We start from the raw sequence: 21096 nt of genomic DNA, 5'->3' as shown, positions 1-21096 counted from the left end.
CAGTAGTGGCAGCCTTCTCTCATCTGACAAGCAGATCTGGGGGTCCACACCCCTGGAGGGCTGTGGGGCTGTGCCGGACTCCTCTCGTGGGTGCGAGCCCCCAGATCTGCATGCCAGATGAAAGGAGGCTGCTGCTACCCACAAGTCAGGAGTTGCGTTTTGAATGGTTTGAGGTGCAGTTTTCCAGAAACCTCTACACCTATCTCTTTGAAACCTGGCAGGCTTTGTGCCCTCAGAAGGGGCTACCATCCCTGCAATTTTCATCCAAATCAGACAAAAAATGACAAAGTTTTTGGCATTTTCATGATTCCCTATTATAGCCTGTGGGTGAAACATTGAAACACATTGAAACAGCAAAACAGTTTCAACAAAACAAAACAGGACAGTGCTTCAAAACGAAACAATGAAACAAAACGCTGTCCATTCAAAATGGTGAAATGGATGTCAAAACAAAATGATGGTCTTTTGCACAGCCCTAAACAGTGCTAGGCATGCCCTGGCACACACCAGAAAGCAACTGCATGATATTTTCAGCATTCGTTACACATGCATCAGTGGGTATGGGGTGTGCTTCATAGCGGCATTCTCTGCCACCATCACTGCAGTGGAGACATGCCTTCAGCATCTGTGTTCATGTAATAATTCTTAATTTGGAGCTATTACAATATTGATGTGGGCATCTATATAAAATATGAAAACGTAACTACATTGGCTAAGCACTAGAATTACCACTGTTGTTGAGGACATGACTAGATAGCTTAATTTATTTTTATTGATAATTTTTTGTTTGGTCACAAATGGCATTTCTGGAAACAAGTATCTTGGTATAAAATTTAGGTTTATAATCCTAGAAAGATCTGGGGTTTAAAAAGGCTCATGATTTTAGATTCAGCATTAGTTCCATTGACTTCTGCCTGGAGCTGGCTACCTTGAGACTACAGGTATGAATAAGTGTTGGAAAAGCTGATCCTACTAACTTAAAAAAAAAATGGAAATCAAAGGACCTATTCCATGTTATGGGCTAATAGGCTGCAAATTTTCATCTTGGATGCTAAGACTAAAAGATGCAAAAAAGAATCTGAAATTGTAAATTTTTCTCTCGTGCATTTCTACATTCTAAGTTTAAGGATATGCTAGTGGGCACTTTATAACAAATGAGTCGAAGATAAAAGAAAAGCAGTAAAAATCAAATGTATAAGATGTTGCCTGCTTAGCTCATCATATAGTCGTATTTCTTTTCTATCTGAAATAGCAGCAAAGACCACTAGCTGTGCACATTTTGATAATTTGTGCTGAGCTCTGCATATTTGTAGCTAACAGAAATATAGTTTAAAGTGTTTGATAGTTTTATAAGCTGTATTTTATTTCCAGAGGACCGCATCATTTAAAAAATAGGTGACCTTGATCTAAGATTCATTGAATGAGTGAATAAATAAATAAAACAGATCTTATTCATCTCCGGCATAATTCCACTGGTTTTAGGGGTGAATTTGATCTATTCACCACCCCATCTTTCAAGTTCCTGAGTTTTACAAAATTGTTCTCAAATTTTTGCTGAATTACTCTAGGGAGATTTTATTTTTGTTCATGCTTTGATATCTAATTTTTCCCGTCTCTTTCAGTTTTATATAGGTAAAACTCTGTGAAGCAATGCCACTGTGATTTTGTAGATTTTCTTATGGTAGGAATCCAGTACATTTTGGGTTTGAGTGGCTTCCTCTGAAGATCAGTGATTGGGTGGTAGATGGTCCTCAAGACATGACCAACACTTTTTCCCCTTCCTCCAAAGAGTATTGTCTCAGTGTACCAAATATTGCTAGCTCAGTGTACCAAATATTATAATCTCCTCCACATGCATGTCATTCTCCATAAATGTTAAAAGGTATTTGTTCATAATTTACGAGGTTATAAAATACTTGCAACTCCCTTTCTGGTCTCCCCAACCATACTGCCTTCAGCAGAAATTGCTGTTGCTGTCTAAAAATGTGCACGACTAGTATCTTTTCCTGCTATCTTTTCCCTCATAAAAAAAAATCCATTGCTATATAATAAGAAAACTTCTTAACTGTTTTTCCCATTTCATTTTAGTTCTTAATGATAATTAATGGACCAACCAGCAGTAAGTACATTAAAGATTGTGTTGCCACCATTTCCCACCCTTGATGCTAACCTGCTGTGTTACCTTCAACATGTCACTTAATCTATGTGTCCTAATTTCATAGACTTCATTGACATTAGGGGCTGGAAGGGACCTTAAGAGATCATCGAGTCCAGCGCCCTTGCCAAAGGCAGGAAGTCTGTTGGGGTCAAATGATCCCATCAAGATAAACATCCAAACACCTTTTGAATGAATCCAGAGTAGGTGCTTGCACCACCTCTGGGGGGAGTCTATTCCAGACCCTGGACACTTGGACTATAAAGAATTTTTTCCTTATGTCCAGTGTAAACCAGCCTTCCAGGAGTTTGTGGCCATTAGACCTTGTTATTGCTTGGGGGGCCCTGGTGAACAACTGTTCTCCCAGGTCTTGTATCCCCTTATATCCTTATAGACTGCCACCAAGTCACTCCTGAGCCTTCTCTTCTCCAGGCTGAAGAGTCCCATCTCCCTCAGCCTCTCCTCATAAGGCTTGCTCTCTTGGCCTTTGATCATACGGGTGGCTCTCCTTTGGACTCTCTCAAGTTTATCCACATCCCTCCTGAAGTGGGGGGCCCAAAACTGGATGCAGTACTCTAGCTGCGGCCTCAGTAAGGCCGAGTAGAGTGAGAGGATGATGTCCCTGGTTTTGCCTGAGATGCACTGATGGATGCATGCCAGTGTTTGGTTTGCTTTGCTGGCCACAGCATTGCATTGGTGGCTCATGTTCATCTTGTGGTCAGTCAAGACCTCCAAGCCTCATTTGGTCATGGTGCTACATAATTTTCACATATGTAACAGGAAAATTCAGTATTTATCTTTGGCATACATTATTTTGAGATTTAGGGATAAAAACATAATATAAGCACCAAGCTTTATCATCATTATTCACTGTCTGCATCAGAGAAAGCCTTCAGTACTGATGTCCTTCTAATGAAGCCTTCTCATGCTTAAGAATTTCACTGCATAAAACCAGTTGTTGGTTTCCTACAATGTCTGCTGATAAAAGAGCCTAACAGGGTCATATCTTCTTCCTTTTACCCCAGTAAGAAGGGGAGCCAACTTGCTCCTCTTGCAGGAGAGTTCTGAGGAACCAGGCATTATGGTTGCTCATGTGTTTGCTCTTAAGAAACCAATAATTAAATTAATGATATATGAGGGCTGGCAAATGTAAAAGAACTCTACCCATTATGCCTTATACCACTCTTCACTTCTTAAGATCCATCATACATTCCATAAAATTCTCATTCACACATAATCATGATTTCTGGGTCTATTGCAACAGTTAAAAACAAGCATCAATCAGGAACATTTATGTTAGAAAATCAATAGCAGCATCCTGTCATCTCACCAGATTTTAAAACTAGTAGTTCTTACAGGCACTGGTCAAGCAAATGATTACTTGTAAAGATCAGCTCTGCACTGCAGTCTGAAATATAACTAACATTAGGAGACATCCAGGGAAGAACATATTACACTATTTAGGATACCACCAAAAATATTCTGCCTTAATTTCAAGACTTTAAAGACTGACACAAAGGCTGATCTCAGCTACCTTGATGAGCAAAGAGGAGGATATTTAGATCCCAACCAGCATAGGTCTTTAAAGACAATAATCACAGATGCTGAAGAGTAGCCAAAGCAGAGTCACAGATACAAGTACACTGTTGTACTCACACCAGCTTTCTGCTGTTCTTCATGAACTAGCTCATGTTACTGAGTTTCTTTAAGGCTAGGGACAGACATTCAAAAAGCCTGAACCTGAATTGATTCATTCTTTGCAGGTTAGTGTAACCTGGTTAGGCTAAACCAGTTTGTAAACATACAGACATCCCCTATGGCCTGAAGAAATGCTGGCATGTGCCTGCAATGGCTCAGGATAGAAGCCAGGGGGCACTAGAGCAGCCCTCCCTTCCTTTCCATTGTCCTGAGCTGAGATGGAGCATGGCCAGGCCATGGCAGGATGTTCCCACCTCCTCTCCAGCTGCTCCTGACCAGCAAGGGAGCCAGCAGGGAGTTGCACAGAATTTGGTTACATAACAGGGAGTTTAGTACCCCATCAAGAAAATAAAAAGCCTCTCTCATTAGTTCAAGCTCTTCTTAAACAACTTTTTCCAAGGAAGGAATGGAGGGACCTTACTAGCTGACCTGTTGATTAGCTTCAAAAAGCCCTAAGTGGGCACTGTCCCGTTTGTCTTTATCCTGTCTGCCTTAGACAGACATCTCTCAGCATTAGCTAGCATACCACATGCTGGCTATAGTTGGTACTGTGGAAGAGGGGAAGGGGTTCCCTGCTTGAGAACGGAGTGGGGGGGCAGAGTGGAGCAGGGGGAAGCCGGGCAAATGGGTGGAGCCAGCTCTGCTTTGGAGCAGAGAGCCCTGATCAGGGCTGCAAAGCATCTGGGATGCTGGGGGACTCTGGTTTAAGTTAAACCAGGAAGGGGTCTGGGACAGACGTTGCATAAACCGGTTTCACCCAAATCAGTTAAGTTTGATGCTATTTTCAACCAAGTTTATCTCGAACTGGTTTCAGCCATTTTCAGACTGGTTTTGTGCACTGAACGTCTGTCCTGTTACAGGTTTAAACCAGTTTCTGATCACTGGTTTATGTGTAATGTCTGTCCATAGCCTAAGGGTAGAGGACATTAGAAATAAACAGTTTCTGGATCATTCTGTATACATTTGTTGGCAGTCTTAGGACTTAATTATTGTCTTTATGTTCACTATTTTCAAATAGGGTAGGGTACCTTTTCCCAACTGGCCTTGGGTGAGAGGCCAAGGATGCCAAACCACAGGAGTGTTCTTTCAGACCAAAACTGAAATGTTCCAGTGAAACCACTTTAAGAGCTTGTGGCCTAGCCACTTAATACGTATGTGTTTTGGAAATAAGTTTCAGGATTTCACCACCAAGCAATAATGAAGCTACTGTTATGGGAAACAAGTACATCTCTCACTTTATAAAAGAAGCACAGAAAAGGTGGATTCTCACACATTTTTGCATCAATATGCCAATATATTGTATTTTCTTTTCCTCTAGAATATATCAGCATGCACCTGTAGAGTGAAGCTGGCTTTCTGGAAAGCAGTTCTATGAATTAGCAGTGAACCTGCAGAACAGGAAAAGAAGATTTTCCCCTTCTTAGTATGCACAGCAAGAATACACTGGGAAAATGAATAGTAGAAAGCAGCAGTGAAATAAAGGACAGCTATCTAATGAACTGTCGTCTTGCATTCACGTGGTCCAGCTCAAGCAGTATCTACAAGCTTGACAAGTTATTTCATTCAGAAGTCTAGATACCCATTTGCTGGCCTCAAGTAATGCAACATATTTATATGCTTTGAGAATTAACATGACAACCAGCAGCCGCACATGTCCAGTACCAACTGTGAATGGACGTATGAATCACTATCCAACAGCCCCATATCCGCTACTTTTTCCTCCAGTCATTGGTGGACTGTCACTTCCTTCCCTTCATGGACTTCAGAGTTACCCACCAACAAGTGGATGCAGCACTCCATCCCCTGCAAGTAAGTACCCAGTTATCCAGTCTACAAGGTGTTTTTTTTTTCTTTCTAGTTTTCTTTATTAAGAAATTAGCACATTATTAATAAAATTATGGTAGGGATAATAACAGCTGTTCACTTGTGATGTCATATGTGCAACGATAGCTATGAAATACTACCTTTATAGAAACTGTGAGAGGCAGGGCTGCTGTTGAAATGTGAGGAAGTCATGCATTGTCAGTTCTTAGTATCTGCGTTCATATCTTATAATGCCATCACAAGTAAAAGCCTTCATGGGAATTATCAACAAACCACAAAAAAAAAAGTCAACTTCATTAACAATGGCCACTACTCAATGCAGTTTTCTAATGGGTCTGCATAATTAATGGTGCTTTTATCTCTTCTTTTAAATAGCTGCTATTTCTCTGATGTCTGTCCTGCTAAGGTCCCACTTCTGTGGTTCCCTGTACATAACTTCTTACTAGGATTCCATGGCTAAAGAAATGGGAGTAGGTATTTGAAGCTCACATGCAACACATGCACATTTATCTGATATTCCTGGAAAGGCTACAGGAGTTCGACACTGTAGAGTGTGCTGGCCCAGGTGATTTGTTTTCAGCATTTTTAAATGAGTATTTATTATCTGCTAGAACTTACTTTTCTATGATTTTTAAGAGAGAGGCCAAGTTATGGTCTTAATAGCACAAGTGTTAATTCTGAGTGACACCATTTAAGGAACAGGAATTGTTCAAGATTTTCATTGGTATAACTCAGTATAGAGCTATGCCTCACAGGAAGAAAAGCAGTACACAGTAGTGGGATATTGCAAGTGTCATCTGCTTCCCAACTTAACTTTTTGTTGTACAAAATCGTTCTTCTCCACAAAGGACATTCCTGTGAATGCTCCATAGGAAGAGGTGTTTTGATTAACAAAAGACTCCATAATTGCAAAGAGCTTATGCAGCAGTGATGTTGATTAGAGAGACAGAAGAAAAAATTGTCTTGGCAGCTACTAAAATATGTGCTTGAGTGGAAAAACTTTGACAATTTAAGTTTCAGACATGGAAAGAGAAGCATATCATGAAGGAAAGCAGCATTTCATAAATGCTGACCTTGTTTATGCTAATACCAATTTCATATACATATACCCACAGTATAGATAAATTCCAGGTCTCCCAGAAATAAGTGAGATTTTTGTTGTTGTCATTAGTAGAGAAAGATTTTTTTTTCCTGCGTGTAGGCTTATGTTTGACCACCTGTGAGAGTAAGTGTTTTTAAGGTGAGGCCTTTTATTGAACTTCATAATTTTTTTATCGGGTATTAAAAAGAAGTGCCTTGAAGTTGAAAAAATATATCTTAAATTTTTGGCTCTCCAGTCATTTAAAAACAACCTTGGTTTATTACCAGAAGGCTGCATGGAATTTTTACCTTCATAGTGCAAGTATATTCTTCTGTCATGGGAGCCAAACAGATCGGTAATCAACAGCAGCTTTCTGGAGACATCCAAAATGTATATTACTGAATTTGAAAAATTATTCTTTTCCATAAGTGTGCTTTAATTAAATTAATATCATATGGAAATCATATCAGTGGCAATTATGGATGCTTGATTTCTTAAAAAAATAAAGTCTAATGTGTATTGTAGACACTCAGAATAAGTAGCTGTTTTTGAAAATGTGTGTGTCTGTCTCTGCTATCAGAGCTGGGTATCCTAGTTTTCAGGATAGTATTTTCAAAGGAGGATGTCTTAAATTAGAAACCTTTTATTTCTAAATATGCCTCATTTTAGGACTGCTTTTAGTACCTCCTGCTCATTCTGATCATGAAAATCTGGGTATCTAACATTGTAGGGACTCATGAGGTCAAAATTTTATGATGTTATGATTTCTAGAATAGAAATTCTTGAAAGGAGTCAGAATGACTCTCTCATAACTTTTTCTTCTGCTTCCCAAAACTACTAAGCAGTTTGGCATAGTCAGCTCACTAATAACATGAAACTTCTGACTGGGCACTGGGAGAACACAGGTCTGGAAGGTGAAACTGCATGGGGAAACTTGCCCACCATCTGCCAGAAGCTCTGCACTATATATATGACTCTATCCTGAGTGCTATTTATCTTCCAGCCTCTTTCAGGAGCTCAAAATTCAACAAGAAATATTTCATGTAATAGGAATTCTGTAAAGAATAAAGATTTCTGGTCCCTGTAGCCCTTTTAAAAGAATGCAATTTATCAGCTTTTGTTCAAAGCTATCAACATTGCTACAGTTATGCCGAAAAACTTTGTATTGTTTTGCTGTATTATTTTGTTCTGCCTTGACTTCAGCGTCTTTCTGTTATAGCAGGTACCTATAAATTCAGTCATCTGGTTTCTACAGTTGGGACTGATACAGAAATGAGAGAGGCCATATCACCAGCCTCTTTCTCCTATTAAAGAGACAAAATGCTTTTAGACAGATTAATTTTATGAGCATAAGTGGCCTCTAATAAGAGAACTGTGCTATAGTGATTTAATTTCATTGATGTTGATAATGGTGTTGACTCCTTGACCTCTGTGACCTGACTTCTGTTTTTATCTGAGATACACAGTGCAAAATACTTAATAATTAGAAGGTTGGTCACAATGCTAAAAAGGTCAGTAGAAGGAAAAAATATTACCTTTACTCATAGGTGAACTATATATTAATGTTGAAGGAATAAAAGAGTTACCATGGGCAAGAAGATCATTATTTTTATAAGCCTGATTGATTTAGTCCAGGCAGCACAAAGCAGACATTTTCAGTAGTCACCACTGGGATTAGCCAACAGTATTTGTGCTTATGCAGTATTTGTGAGAGGGGAACCATCAACCTTTTCACTATTAAAATGAATAAAAATACTTGAGTTGGTTTCAGGACATTACCACAAAACTGATTCAGCAATGGCATTTCTTGCTCCAGTAAGCAGGGAACTGGGTTTCCTGCAGCTTTGAACCCATGAAAGCCATATTGCATGGATATTACTCTTTCTGGATGAGAATTCAGGTTTGGTATCAAAGGAAGCCAAGTAAACAAGGAAGAAAATTACTCTGAGCTCTTCATCGTCTTTGATATCAAAGTCAGGCACCAGCCTTTCACAAGCAGTAAAACTATCTTTTGTAATTGCATCTTTGTTTTATTCTAAGTAAAAGCTCTAATAAAACAACAATACCAATCGATCCTACAACACGGTAACCAAAACAAAGCTGGTAAATAAGAATGGGCAAAGAGGATTACTTTTATAAATTGTGAAAATAAAAGTTTCTTAAAACCAGTTTAAACTGAAGAACTTAATGTGTACAGGCACATTTTCAAGTCAGGTGTTCTGGTGGTATGCTGTCTGTCACCCATCCTGTTCCACCATTGCCCTTTATCATTCATTGGAAAAGTGCTTCGTGTCACTTAAATGAAACCCAATCTCTTCAAAATATTTCCCTTTCCCCTAAAAGTCTGTGTTCCTCCTAAATGAGGCAGTCCACAAAGCACCAAGCCATTGACAGGTATGTGATGGTCCACCTTTTACTTTCTGATTCACTGCTCCATCTTGAACCTTAATCATGAACTTGTATCTTCAGGATCCCAAGGAACAAAGGCTGGCGAGGGAACATGACCTTGATTTTAGAAGAGTGTCCTGGATGTCTGCATAAATTTACTTATGTACCTGGTTTGCATAGTAGACAATTCTGATATGCCCCAAACCATCTTTCATAGGTTTCATAGACATTAGGGCTGGAAGGGACCTTGGAAGATCATCAAGTCCAGCCCCCAGCCTGAAGGGCAGGAAGTCAGCTGGGGTCATAGGATCCCAGCAAGATAAGCATCCAATTTACTCTTGAAGGTGTTCAATATAGGTGCTTGAACCACCTCTGATGGCAGGCTGTTCCAGACCTTGGGGCTCGGACAGTAAAGAAATTCTTCCTTATGTCCAGCCTGAAACGGTCTTGTAGTAGTTTATAACTGTTCAACCTCGTCATCCCTTGGGGCACTCTGGTAAACAAACGTTCACCCAGATCCTGGTGGTCACCCTGATAAACTTATAGGTGGCCATCAGATCATCCCTGAGCCTGCGCTTTTCCAGGCTACATAGCCCCATGGCTCTCAGCCTGTCATCTTAAGGTCTGTTTTCCTGACCCCTGATCATGCATGTGGCTCTTCTCTGGATTCTCTCAAACTTCTCCACTTCCTTTTTGAATGTGGAGCCCAAAACTGGATGCAGTAGTCCAGCTGCGGCTTCACCAAGGCCGAGTACAAGGGGAGAATGACATCCTAGGATTTGCTTGAGAAGCATCTACAGACGCAAGGCAGCGTTTTGGTCGCTTTACTAGCCCCAGCATCGCATTGCCGGCTCATGTTCATCTTGTGGTCAATGATGACCCCGAAGTCTCTTTCTTCCATAGTGCTAGCCAGCATAGCGCTGCCGAGCCTATAAAGATGCTGGAGGTTTTTCCTCCCAAGGTGGAGAACCTTGCATTTTTCGGTGTTAAACACCATCAGGTTCTCATCCACCCATTTGCTGAGCCTGTCCACGTCAGCCTGGATCGCCCTCCTGTCTTCTGGTGTGGATGCTTTACCCCAAAGTTTGGTGCCATCGGCGAACTTGGCCAGTCTGCTTCTGACTCCAATGTCCACATCGTTAATGAAGATGTTGAAGAATATGGGTCCAAGGACAGAGCCTTGGGGGACCCCACTGGTCACAGGGCAGTATGATGATTGACTTCTGTCAATTACTACCCTCTGGGTCTGACCATGGAACCAATTTCCCACCCAGCAGATCGTGATGGACCCAAGGCCACAATTGGCCCATTTTGCCAAGAGGTGATCATGGGATACCAGATCGAAGGCTTTTTTAAAGTCAAGATATATGACATCAATCTCTTCTCCCTTGTCCAGGTGATAGGTCACCTTGTCATAGAAGGAAATGAGATCGGTCAAGCAAAACCTACCTGCAACAAACCTGTGCTGGCTATCCCTTAGGATGTTGGCGTTGACCAGTCCATTAAGGACGGCCTCTTTAATAAACTTTTCTAAGATCTTCCCCGGGACAGAAGTCAGGCTGATGGGCCTAGAGTTTGTCAGATCCACTTTCCTCCCTTTCTTGAAGATAGGCACCACATTGACCTTCTTCCAGTCTTCAGGCACCAGAGAGCCAGGAGTTTTCCAAAGTCCATGCCAGAGGCTGAGTATGATGCTCTCCAACTCCTTGAGTACCTTGGGGTGTAGATTGTCAGGGAAGGCTGACTTGAAGGTATCTAGCCCCTCAAGGTGTTCCTTCACGAGGTCAGCATTTATGGAAGGCAGGGGATCTCCCTCACCCGGACCTCCCTGTCCTGCAGTGGGCATGGTCATCCCATGGGTCTGATGAAAGACCAATGCAAAGTATCCATTTAATAGGTTGGCTTTTTCCTGGGCGTCAGTTGTCAGTTGTCCCATCTGGTTTAGCAGGGGTCCAATGTTGCCGTTGCTTTTCCTCCAGCTCCCCACGTATCTGAAAAAGGACTTTTTTATTATCCTTGATGCTCGAAGCTACTTGGGGTTCAGTTGCAGCCTTGGCTTTCCTGGTTTGTTCCCTGCAGGACCAGACCAATGCAGAATATTCCTCCTTGGAAGTGAATCCCCGTCTCCATCCTTTGTAGGCCTTTCTTTTTAGCCTCAGGATGTCTGCTAGATCCCTGGAGGGCCAGGGGGGCTGCTGTTCCCTCTTGCTGCCTTTCCTCTGACATGGAATAGACTTAGCTTGTGCATTGAAGATCACTCCCTTGAGGAGCAACCACTCTTCCTGTACTCCCCTCCTCCTGGGGTCATGGTCCCTTAAGGCCTCACTGACGAGCCTCCTGAGCTTGTCAAAGTTGGCTTTCCTGAAGTCAAGGACTTCAGTGTTGCTGACTGACTTGCCAGCTTTACGGCGGATGGTGAAGGTGATCAGCTCGCTGTCATCTGTATAAAAACAAAGCCAAATCTTTCTGATATATATAATCTAGCTTAACTGAGTGCATCCATACTTTCCAGTGTTTGGAGTTTTACAAATGCAGTCTTAAAGTAGCATGTCCTATCTATTCTATTCTGCATAGGTCCTTCAGACACATGGAGATGCCCAGAAAATAAAATCATCCAAGAATCTGAGAGAGCAGGGAATAGAATTCTATCTGACATTCTTTTATGACAGTGTTATGTGAATCCTAAATACTATTTTTAGCACTTGATACTCTGCGCCAAACTTTTCAAAATGCTTAGGCTTGGCAAATTGTTGTTTCTAAAACTGTATGCTTGCTTAGGATTGACTTCCCATACATTGTTGCTGGATATTTACAACCTGAACTTTATCTCAGTGGTAGGTGTTCTTTTTTCTGGGAATGAATACTGACTGAAATGATTAAACTAGTACAGTAGAATGTAGTATTCCTCGTATATTACAACATGATATTTTTGCCAACCCCACCTCTTGTAGGAATTCATTTACTTTTCCAGTTCACTTGTTAATCATTATATTGACACAGAAAGTCTTCCCAAAAGCACTGTTTGGCAGATTGCATTAAATATGAATAGCAGATATTCATTACGATATGTTGCCCCTGAGAGAGCTCTAAACTATCCACACTATTCAGGAACAGGCAATACACGAATTCTCTAGCTATTCAAATTATTTTGAAATAGTTCAAAGTCTCTCTGTCTCTCTAATAAAAACAAGACTACATCTCTGTTTCTCTTAATTACTTAGAAGGTCAAGGACTCCCAGATCCCACTTTACCTAGCAGTATTATGAAAGGGGAATGTTTCTATTGGAGGATGGAGCACAGTTAATACATGATGGATTTTTCTTTGCTCACACAATTCTTGGTTCAAGCATTGTCTTCAAATTTCTTAGTGGACTGACAATACAAAGAACTTTTTCCACAACTGCACATTAATCTAATAATGAAATCTCTGTAGTGAATTAGAAAAAGAAAAACAGTGTGAATTAAAACCTTAAAAAACTTCCTCTGTTTATGTTGTTCAGTAGTTACAGGTTTCATACCATTCTCTTTGTTCATTTGCCTTTTCTTCCATTAAATTGCAGTTCATAGAATCATAGAATCATAGATTCAATGAGTCGGAAGGGACCTAGACAAATCATCTAGTCCGACCCCCCGCCATAAGACCCCAGCCAGGTGCCTATCCAGTCTCCTCTTGAAGATCTCCAGGGAAGGTGAGAGCACCACCTATCTGGGAAGCCTATTCCAGGCTCTGGCCACCCTTACCATGAAGTAGTTTTTCCTAATATCTAATCTAAACCTATCCTCCCTCAGCTTGTGGCCATTGTTCCTGGTGACTCCAAGAGGGGCCCTGGTGAACAGACTTTCCCCGAGTCCCTGCTGGTGGCCCCTGATAGGGTTGTAGGCACCCACAAGATCCCCGCTCAGTCTCCTCTTGCGGAGACTGAAGAGATTCAGGTCCCTCAGCCTCTTCTGATAGGGCTGGCCACATAGGCCCCCAACCATGCGAGTGGCCCTCCTCTGGACCCTCTCCAGGTTCTCCACATCCTTCTTGAAGTGTGGCACCCAGAACTGGACACAGTACTCCAGCTGTGGCCTGACCAGTGCCACATAGAGGGGGAGCAAGACCTCTCTGGATCTTCATTTGAGTTCGTTTGAAGACTTTCCACATATTTTGCCATTTGCACACCTCTTCAGTTACCAGGAGTCTTCAGACTTCTCTAGGTTGTGTGCATTCCTTTTTATGAAAAACATAGGGCCACTGTTTGTAGTCAGAAGGGGAAGAGGAAAAAAATACAATATTAAATCCTTAATGTATATGTCAGTGTATTGTGATGCTGGCAACTTTGATGAAAGATTCCCAGTCACCCTAAGCTCAATGACCTGACCTTAAAAGACTTATTTCTTTCGGAAGTTTCTACCGTCAACCTTTCCCAAGTTTAGTTTTAGTCTACTAAAGCATTCAGGTTGTTGATTTCACAAAATTAGGCAGTATCTGTTACACGATGGTTTTTTAATGAGCTGTTCAACACTATGAACCATTTAAAATTATGTGAGAAGTTTTGGGCCTTTCCTACTGTAGTGTCATGTCCAAACACCTTTTTGCAAAATCATAACCTTTTCTTCCCCTTACCATTGTGGTTTCTGTAATACCCACCCCACTCCTTACTAGTGGAAACCCTGGACATCAGATGGAAATAACCTAACTAGCCAACCCTTTTCCTAGCCTTAAGGAATCATGTCTAGGTTTGCAGGGACAGGGAGCTGCTTTCAGGTAAGAACCAATTTTTAGAGGTCCCTAAATATGTTAAGTGAATGACTGATCTGCTTCTGATGCTTCCTCATCCCAACTTCTCCATTTTCAGGGACTTCATTAAAGTCTGCAAAAGAGAGCTCAATATTTGTAGGGAATTCTTTGGGATTCAGAGAAACGAAGATCCCAATACCTTGTTAAAACGGAGCTAAGGTTAAAATATGTTTGAGTCCAGCTAACAACCTTCTACTTCCACAAGTAAAATTAAAATCAGCAATTCCAAAGGTTAGAAAGCCTGGAAATGAGCAGCTAAGGGATCTACCTAGTCATCTGATGCAGAATATTTCTTTATCACTCACTCACTTATCTGTCACGGTGACAGATTTACAGCACCTATCCAACCATAAATATGCTACTTTGTTTTATTCTTTAAAGGAAATACTTGGTTGGATATCTAGAGTTGTAGAAGTTTTCTGACAATTATGTTCCATTGTCAGAGCAGACTGTTTTTCTAAACCAAATCAAAATGATTGAGCCATGTATTGACATGAAGGATGTTATCATGTGTGCTAATCCCATTTGAAAGTGAAAAGGTTGCCAGTTTGTATTTTTAGCTATGTATATAGCAGATTACATAAGAAGGGGGTTTTTGTGTAATAAATATGGAAAAGATCCATTCAGGTTTTCTCCTGAGACCATGTAGATTACCACTGAGGATTCTTTTTTGTGTGTGAAGAAATTTTGTGAAGCTGAAGTGTTGAAGGGGCTTTTGTTTTTTCATTTTTTGAGGTGGAAAAAACATTAGCTGAACTCCCTGGATACAGATGTTCCTTCTTTACTCTTTTTTTAATTATGTTTTTGACTTGGGAATTTATCTTCGTTACATTCCAAACAACCTGTGACATTTAATCAGTAAGGTTTATTTAAGATTAGGATATACCCCATTTTTATTAGGAGAGCTTTAACTTTTTCCTCAACTAGGGATTTCCTCTACCTTTTGCCTATTTAGGGAATACTGGGAATAATAATTTTGAGTTGTGTATGTTTTATTCTTAATTCTTTTCAGTGATATTAAAGGCAGCAGGTTTCTAATTTAAAATGATAAATTCTTAACAAATCTGTTGAGTCCTAAAATAATAGGGAACTTCTTTTTCTTTGTCCTTAAGTCCCGTGTTCCCCTTTCTTACTGCTCAGAATAGGCCTACATCAGTAATATTCATAAATGATTTACAAAAGTAATTCCTGTGTAATAGCTTGGGACTTCAAGATTTTATGATGTTGCCAGATGTGCTATCAAACAAAATTATCTGGTTCAAAAAACTTATGATAAATCTAGTCAAAGTAAATTCCCTAAGGCAAACTCTCACTCCTGCCTTCCCTCTGGAAAAAAGTATCTATATCTCATAAAATTGTTAGGTTCTTTTACCACATGTTCAAAATCATTGATGTTAGTTGCACAGAAAGTTAAGCTTGGGGAGAAAAAAATAAACAGTATGGCCTTGCCTTAATTAATAAAGTATCACTTTCCCTTCCCAATATTACATTGATTCAGAGTAAATTTCAGAAATAGTGAAAGTTCATCCATAAGATAGCCTAATGTTTAATTTAGATATTGTACTCTTAGTGTATTCTGTTGCTCCAAAACTTTGTGTAATATTCCAGAAGGTCAATTCTGTTCTATTCTGTCTTACTCTAAACGTCTCATTAAGGAATGTGACTAATATTTGCCATACATTGCTTGTTTGTTCTCTTGCCTTTTCCTGTGGGGAGGCACAATAGTGTGTGGTTGTTTGGTAATTTGTGGGGTTTGCTTTTGCTTGTTTTATTTTAAATCTACATGTAGCTGTACATTTATTTTGGAGATGGCAAGGCCAAAGAGATGCACCTTGCACATGAGTGGAAGGCTTGTGATGATCCTTACTTTTTGGGAAGTGGATTTATTCCTCATTTTTGGGCATGGCTCTGAGAGCCCTATCTCCTGCATAGACAAGCTCTGCCTTTCTTGCAGTTTTATTATGCCAAAGAAGCAGAGTTGTTGACCATGGTCTTCATTCCAGATCTTTAGGTCTTTGCTTGTTTTGAAATCCTGGGTGTGGGCCAGGGAACAAGATCCTTGAAAAATAAGAGTTGAAACTTTGAACTTCATTCAGTATTTATGGGAAAGCAATATAGAAATTAGAAGATAGGTTTGATGTATTTGCTGTGGTGTGTTTTTGAGGAGATATATACTGCAGAATTTTGACCTAAATGAAACTGTTTATGAGCATAGCATATTAGTTTTTCTTCAACAGAAATTTGGCTTATAGTTAATGCTTAAATGTGAGTCAGCGAGAGCTGCATGCAAACAATACATGTATGTCCAAATATACCATTTTTTTTGTTGTTTTGCAAAGCAGTACAATAAGAGCATCCTCCCTTGCAATTTCCAGAATTTCAATTACATAATTGGATTTGAGACTTAATTTTAGCAAAGGTTTATATTTCTTTGTGTCCTTTAAATATTTTCTTACTTCAAGAAGAAGAAGAGCGTCTGTCTTCAGGAGAATGAGAAATGACATTGGACATTTGTAAAAGCTTCTTCCTGCATACTGCCATAGTGAGGAGGTTAGTCTGACTCAAGAGTTTCAAGTTGCTCAAGAGTTTCAAGTTGCTTTTTACAAAGTAAAGCCATGATTTTACATCTGGATACATGTGGGTTCTGAAAAGAATATACAGTTTATGCTGCAAATCTAACATTAAACTGTATCTTAAAAATTATTTTTACCTGATACATATTTTGTCATGTGCAGTAGAAGAGCATCTAAATCATGCAGTGTTTGTGAAGAAATGTTTGAGCCATAACTACTTTTCTAATTTAAAGATTTCTTATATTTTTCAATGTCATAATATTAAAAAATTGTTAGAATCATCCTGGAATAGTTGTCTTCTAGATTTCAATTTGATTTTGTTCACTTTTAAGCAGCAGTTTACATATATACAATTTTAACATCCATATGCACAAATGCACAGTGACCTTTACAACATTTTTAGAAATGTTCATTCTCAAGCAAGCTAATACTCCATGGCCACACTGGAGTTTGGAGTATGCCTTTTTACAGTAGATTAACAAATTCCTAAAAATCAAGTGATATAAAGGAAATGCTGACAAGCTTCATAAATGCAGCTGTACTAGTACAACTTTTCTTTATGATTATTACAAAGGAAAGGCTATTATTTTTCTGTCTATACAGAGCACATATTTTAGAAAAGAGAATAAAAGTATTAGTAGCAGGCAGCCTGGTGTTGAGAGACTGGATCCTAAATACTCTCTCTCTGCTGCCTGCTTAACAGAATCTACTTACGTTGTGAGTGATGGGCACAATCGTTATAATGGGCCTGTTGTGATATGAACCTCTTTGCAGTTATGGGGGGGTGGGGAGGGGTGCGGCGCGGCAGGAATTTAGCATGAGGACTTTTTCCTAGATTCCAGGGTGTCCATATCATGGGGTGAAATCCTAATATTAGTGGTGTATTTACTGCGCACAGGCCCATGATCCCATTGATTTCAGTGGGTGGGCAACTAATATGGGCTTCTGCTTAATTCAGGTGGGCCTCATGTGAAAAGGGATGCCTGCATAGAACATTTTCACACATCAGGGACATAATTTGTGGTTGAAAAAGATTCCATGAACATTTCATAACCATGTTTGTCCTCAATCCTCCTTATCTTCTTTCTGAGTACCATACAAGGCTCCTTGAAACACAACAGTCATATAGAGAAATGCACAGATAAGAGTGCTGCAGCTAAGCAGAAGGTAAAACAGTCTTTTTAAGAACCCACCTGCACACCCGCACTACTTAAAAGCTATCGATAAAGATATTTGGTAGAAAATAGAAGTGTGCATTGTAAACAAATCTGTTTTTTTCTATATTGCTTTGGCATAGAGCTCCAAGATTGAGATTTCTGTTATTTGAGAAATTAAATCCTGTGTGAATCATTAAAAGTATAGAAATAGTGGTGTCATTACAGAATTAACTAGCTATAAACCCATGGGGTGACATATCAATTCATAAAGGGAATAGCAAACCATAATGCAGGGTACATCTGCTGCTCCCATTTATGTAGAATTGTAAGCCTATTGGTATCTGCAGACCACTTGAAATTGAACATCTGTTAGAAGCACTTGAAAAAAACAGCATGAGAAGCTGTACACCTTGCAGAACATTTTGCTGTGGTAACATCATCGTCTAAATGGTAGATTCTTTAAAAAATGAGTATAAATTCTTTTGAAGTCCTAGATCTTATTGGTATTGTGTATTAAGTAGTTTCCATGTAAGTACTTATTAAAAGAATGTAGATTTTTCATCATGAGATGCCTGACAATGTTTTCAGTACTCTTTATTTATATTATAGCAGTGGCGAGATTGCTGTGTACTTCTAGAAATGCAGGTGGGGATACAATCTCTGCTTCAAAGAGCTTACAGTAAAAAGAAAAAGACAGATGAAGGGGTGGGAAAAAAAGATGCAATACGTACAAATCAAATGATCGTGGTGATGAAAGCCCATGTTTTAAAAAGTAGATTGTAGTTAGTCTTAAGAGGACCATATTTTTAAAATAAGATGACCTCTGAATAGTGACACTGTTATTTTAAATAACAGCAAAATGCTGTAGCTAATATATTTCACAAAACCTGCAGTGCAATCAGTGATCGATTAAATATTGTAATTGAATTGCATCTTCATAACTCTAACTAAACCAGTCACTTTGACAGCAGTTTTCCCTCTAACTGCACGGTTCAGCAGAGTCCAACTAATTGGCAATTTTCTTCTGTTTAACAAAACAGAAATATAGTTAAACCACAAAGAAAGAAGTTTTCACTGTGGATTAACTGGGGCATTTTTTGCTAAGAAGTTTGATAGACATTTGGAATGCAGCAGTAGATTAATACCTTTGGAGACATATATCTTGGAGCAAGATTTGTCTGTGTTTATCACTTACTTGCAGAAAGAACTGATGGCCAGGATGCAATTAGGGCCTTGTCTTTTTAATATTTAGTTATCTAGATGAACACATTGTCATAGCTTATATTTTTAAGAACAGATCTTTCTGTTTGTTTCTAGGGAATAATGTGAGGCACTAGGATAAACTCTTTAGTTAAGTAAATGAAAATGTGGTTTGTATTTTGAGGGTAAATCACAAAACAAAAATAGGGCTTTAACTGTGTGCACTGACTGCATAGACATCAGAGTAGTCTACTGGAAGCTTCCCCAACTTGACATTCATTGCGTGTAAAAGCGATTAACTTCACGCAGTCACCTCAGGGAAGAACGAAGCAGAAGGATGTAACTGAGGAAAGAAGGCTAAAGGGAGTGAAGGAAGGTTGATAGTTTTAAAGAAGGCATTTCAGGACATAACAAGGCAAAAAATCTTACTAAGGCAGTTCACCAACAGTGCAAATACTTTAAAAGCGATTAAGAGGAGTCACTGTATCTTAAAATTACATTGAAATCATTGTGCCTTACATAACATTTAAATGTGAATTGATGGGTACCACCAGAAATGTTTTACCCTGGGTATACAATGTCTTTAGCATAAAACAGTTGAGCAGAGGGCATAATTTTTTCATCCAAACCTGTTTCAGTTCTGTAGCAATTTTCCAGAGCTGTAGAGCACTGGAAGAAAGAAATTGCTGTGGTAAGGGTAAATACTTGGCATTTGGAGTGGCTAGTTGCTTTGGTCCATGTTAGCAGATCATTGCTAATGTTTATCAAAGTTGTATTACAAGACAAGGTGGCTAAAGAATTTCATGGAAGGTCATGCAAGATATCTGTTAGCAATTTACTGCGAGTTAGAAAGTTTTTGGATGTGGTCATTCAGAATAACACAAGGACAATGCAGTGATAGAGAATATACCTCTCTACCAGCTGAATTTTGTGGGTGGGAAGAAGTCTTATATGAAAGTGAAATGGTAATTGATGAAAGTATCATCACGACCCTTTATAAATCCCCAGTGTGTACACACCTTGAATACTATGCCCGATTCTGGTCCCTGCACCCCAAAAAGGATACAGAAGAACTAGAGAACGTACAGAGAAGGGCAGCAAGGATGATTAGTCATATGGAGGGACTTCCATTTGAGGAGACACTAAAGAGGCTAGGCCTAAATCAGTTTAGAAAAGAAATGCTTGAGGAGAGACAGCGGGGTGGATTAATGCAGGGGCTTGTGGGGTCTGGTCTTAGGGGCCTCTGCTAATCAGGGGCGCCCTGGCGTGCCAGGGGCAGCATGGTCCAGGCAGGCATCCTGGCCACAGGCATCTGGGGCAGGTAGCATATGAGCCCTCCCCCCCAGCTGGGCCAGGGCCAGAGGCTATGGGGTGGGCACGGGGCTCCGTGCAGGTGGTGGCAGCTTTCTGGGGCTAACTGCTGCCATGCCCCCGCTCCCTCTGTCTGCCATCTGTGGGTGGCCACTGGCACCAGTGCTACTGGGACAGGATGGGATGGGACAGCCCCACACCGCCCTGCCCCGCCCCGCTGGGATTGAGAGAGGGGCAGGTAAGCAGCCAGGGGCAATGCGGAGCCCAGGCTTTGGCCCTGGCCTGGCCTGCTGACTACAGCCTGGCTGCATGACTACAGCCTGGCTCCACCAGGTGGAGAGGCTGGGCCAGGTTGGGGCCAGGCCTGCCTTCATCTCAGCGATGCTTGCACCCCCTGGCTTACCTGGGACACGCCAAGGAGGCCAGGCAGGCCCAGCCACAGCCCCTTGGTGGGCGCAGAGGAAACTTGCCCTTGCCTGGTGGGGGCCTCCAATTTTCCCCAGGGCCCTAATAAATCTTAATCCTCCACTGAGGCACACGATAAGGGTTTACAAAATACTAAGCGACGAAGACAAAGCAAATAGGGAGTTAATATTTACTGTTTTTCACAAGAGAAGAGGTAGGGGTTACAAAATGAAACTAGTAGGTAGTAAGTTTAAAACTAAGAAAAGGAAGTTCTTTCTCACACAGCATGTGGTTAAACTATGGAACTCCCTGGCACCAGATGTTGTGGAAGCTGACAGTTTAGGCACGCCACAAGGGCTTCTCTGGATATGTCTGGGCTTCTTTATCCCTCTGTGTGATTCTTTCCTACCATCAGTGCCTCAGCTCCTGTGTTTTTTGGATCAATCTTCAAAGGAACTACTTGTCCCACAAGGTTCAACTTCTGTTCAAGTTTGCCATGTGCCTTTCTTTGGGGTGATGGC

The 21096-nt window shown here is 40.4% G+C and overlaps 1 protein-coding gene across 6 annotated transcripts in view; it reads left to right on the top strand.

Moving 5' to 3' along the window:
- Positions 1 to 21096, top strand: part of RARB (retinoic acid receptor beta) — a 533822-nt gene that overhangs the window by 237230 nt on the left and 275496 nt on the right. For all 6 annotated transcript variants that reach the window (XM_090046517.1, XM_090046513.1, XM_090046519.1 and 3 more), the window contains one exon: positions 5172 to 5662. In XM_090046517.1, coding sequence (XP_089902643.1) covers positions 5485 to 5662 — 178 coding nt within the window. In that variant the 5' untranslated portion in view covers positions 5172 to 5484. The remainder of the gene's footprint in view (positions 1 to 5171; positions 5663 to 21096) is intronic.

The sequence above is a fragment of the Crocodylus siamensis genome, chromosome 5 (assembly GCF_052110815.1).
Source record: "Crocodylus siamensis isolate JL-2025a chromosome 5, ASM5211081v1, whole genome shotgun sequence".
Taxonomy (NCBI): domain Eukaryota; kingdom Metazoa; phylum Chordata; order Crocodylia; family Crocodylidae; genus Crocodylus; species Crocodylus siamensis.
Note: the sequence above shows the minus strand (reverse complement) of the source record. Positions and strands in the feature narration are given on the sequence as shown.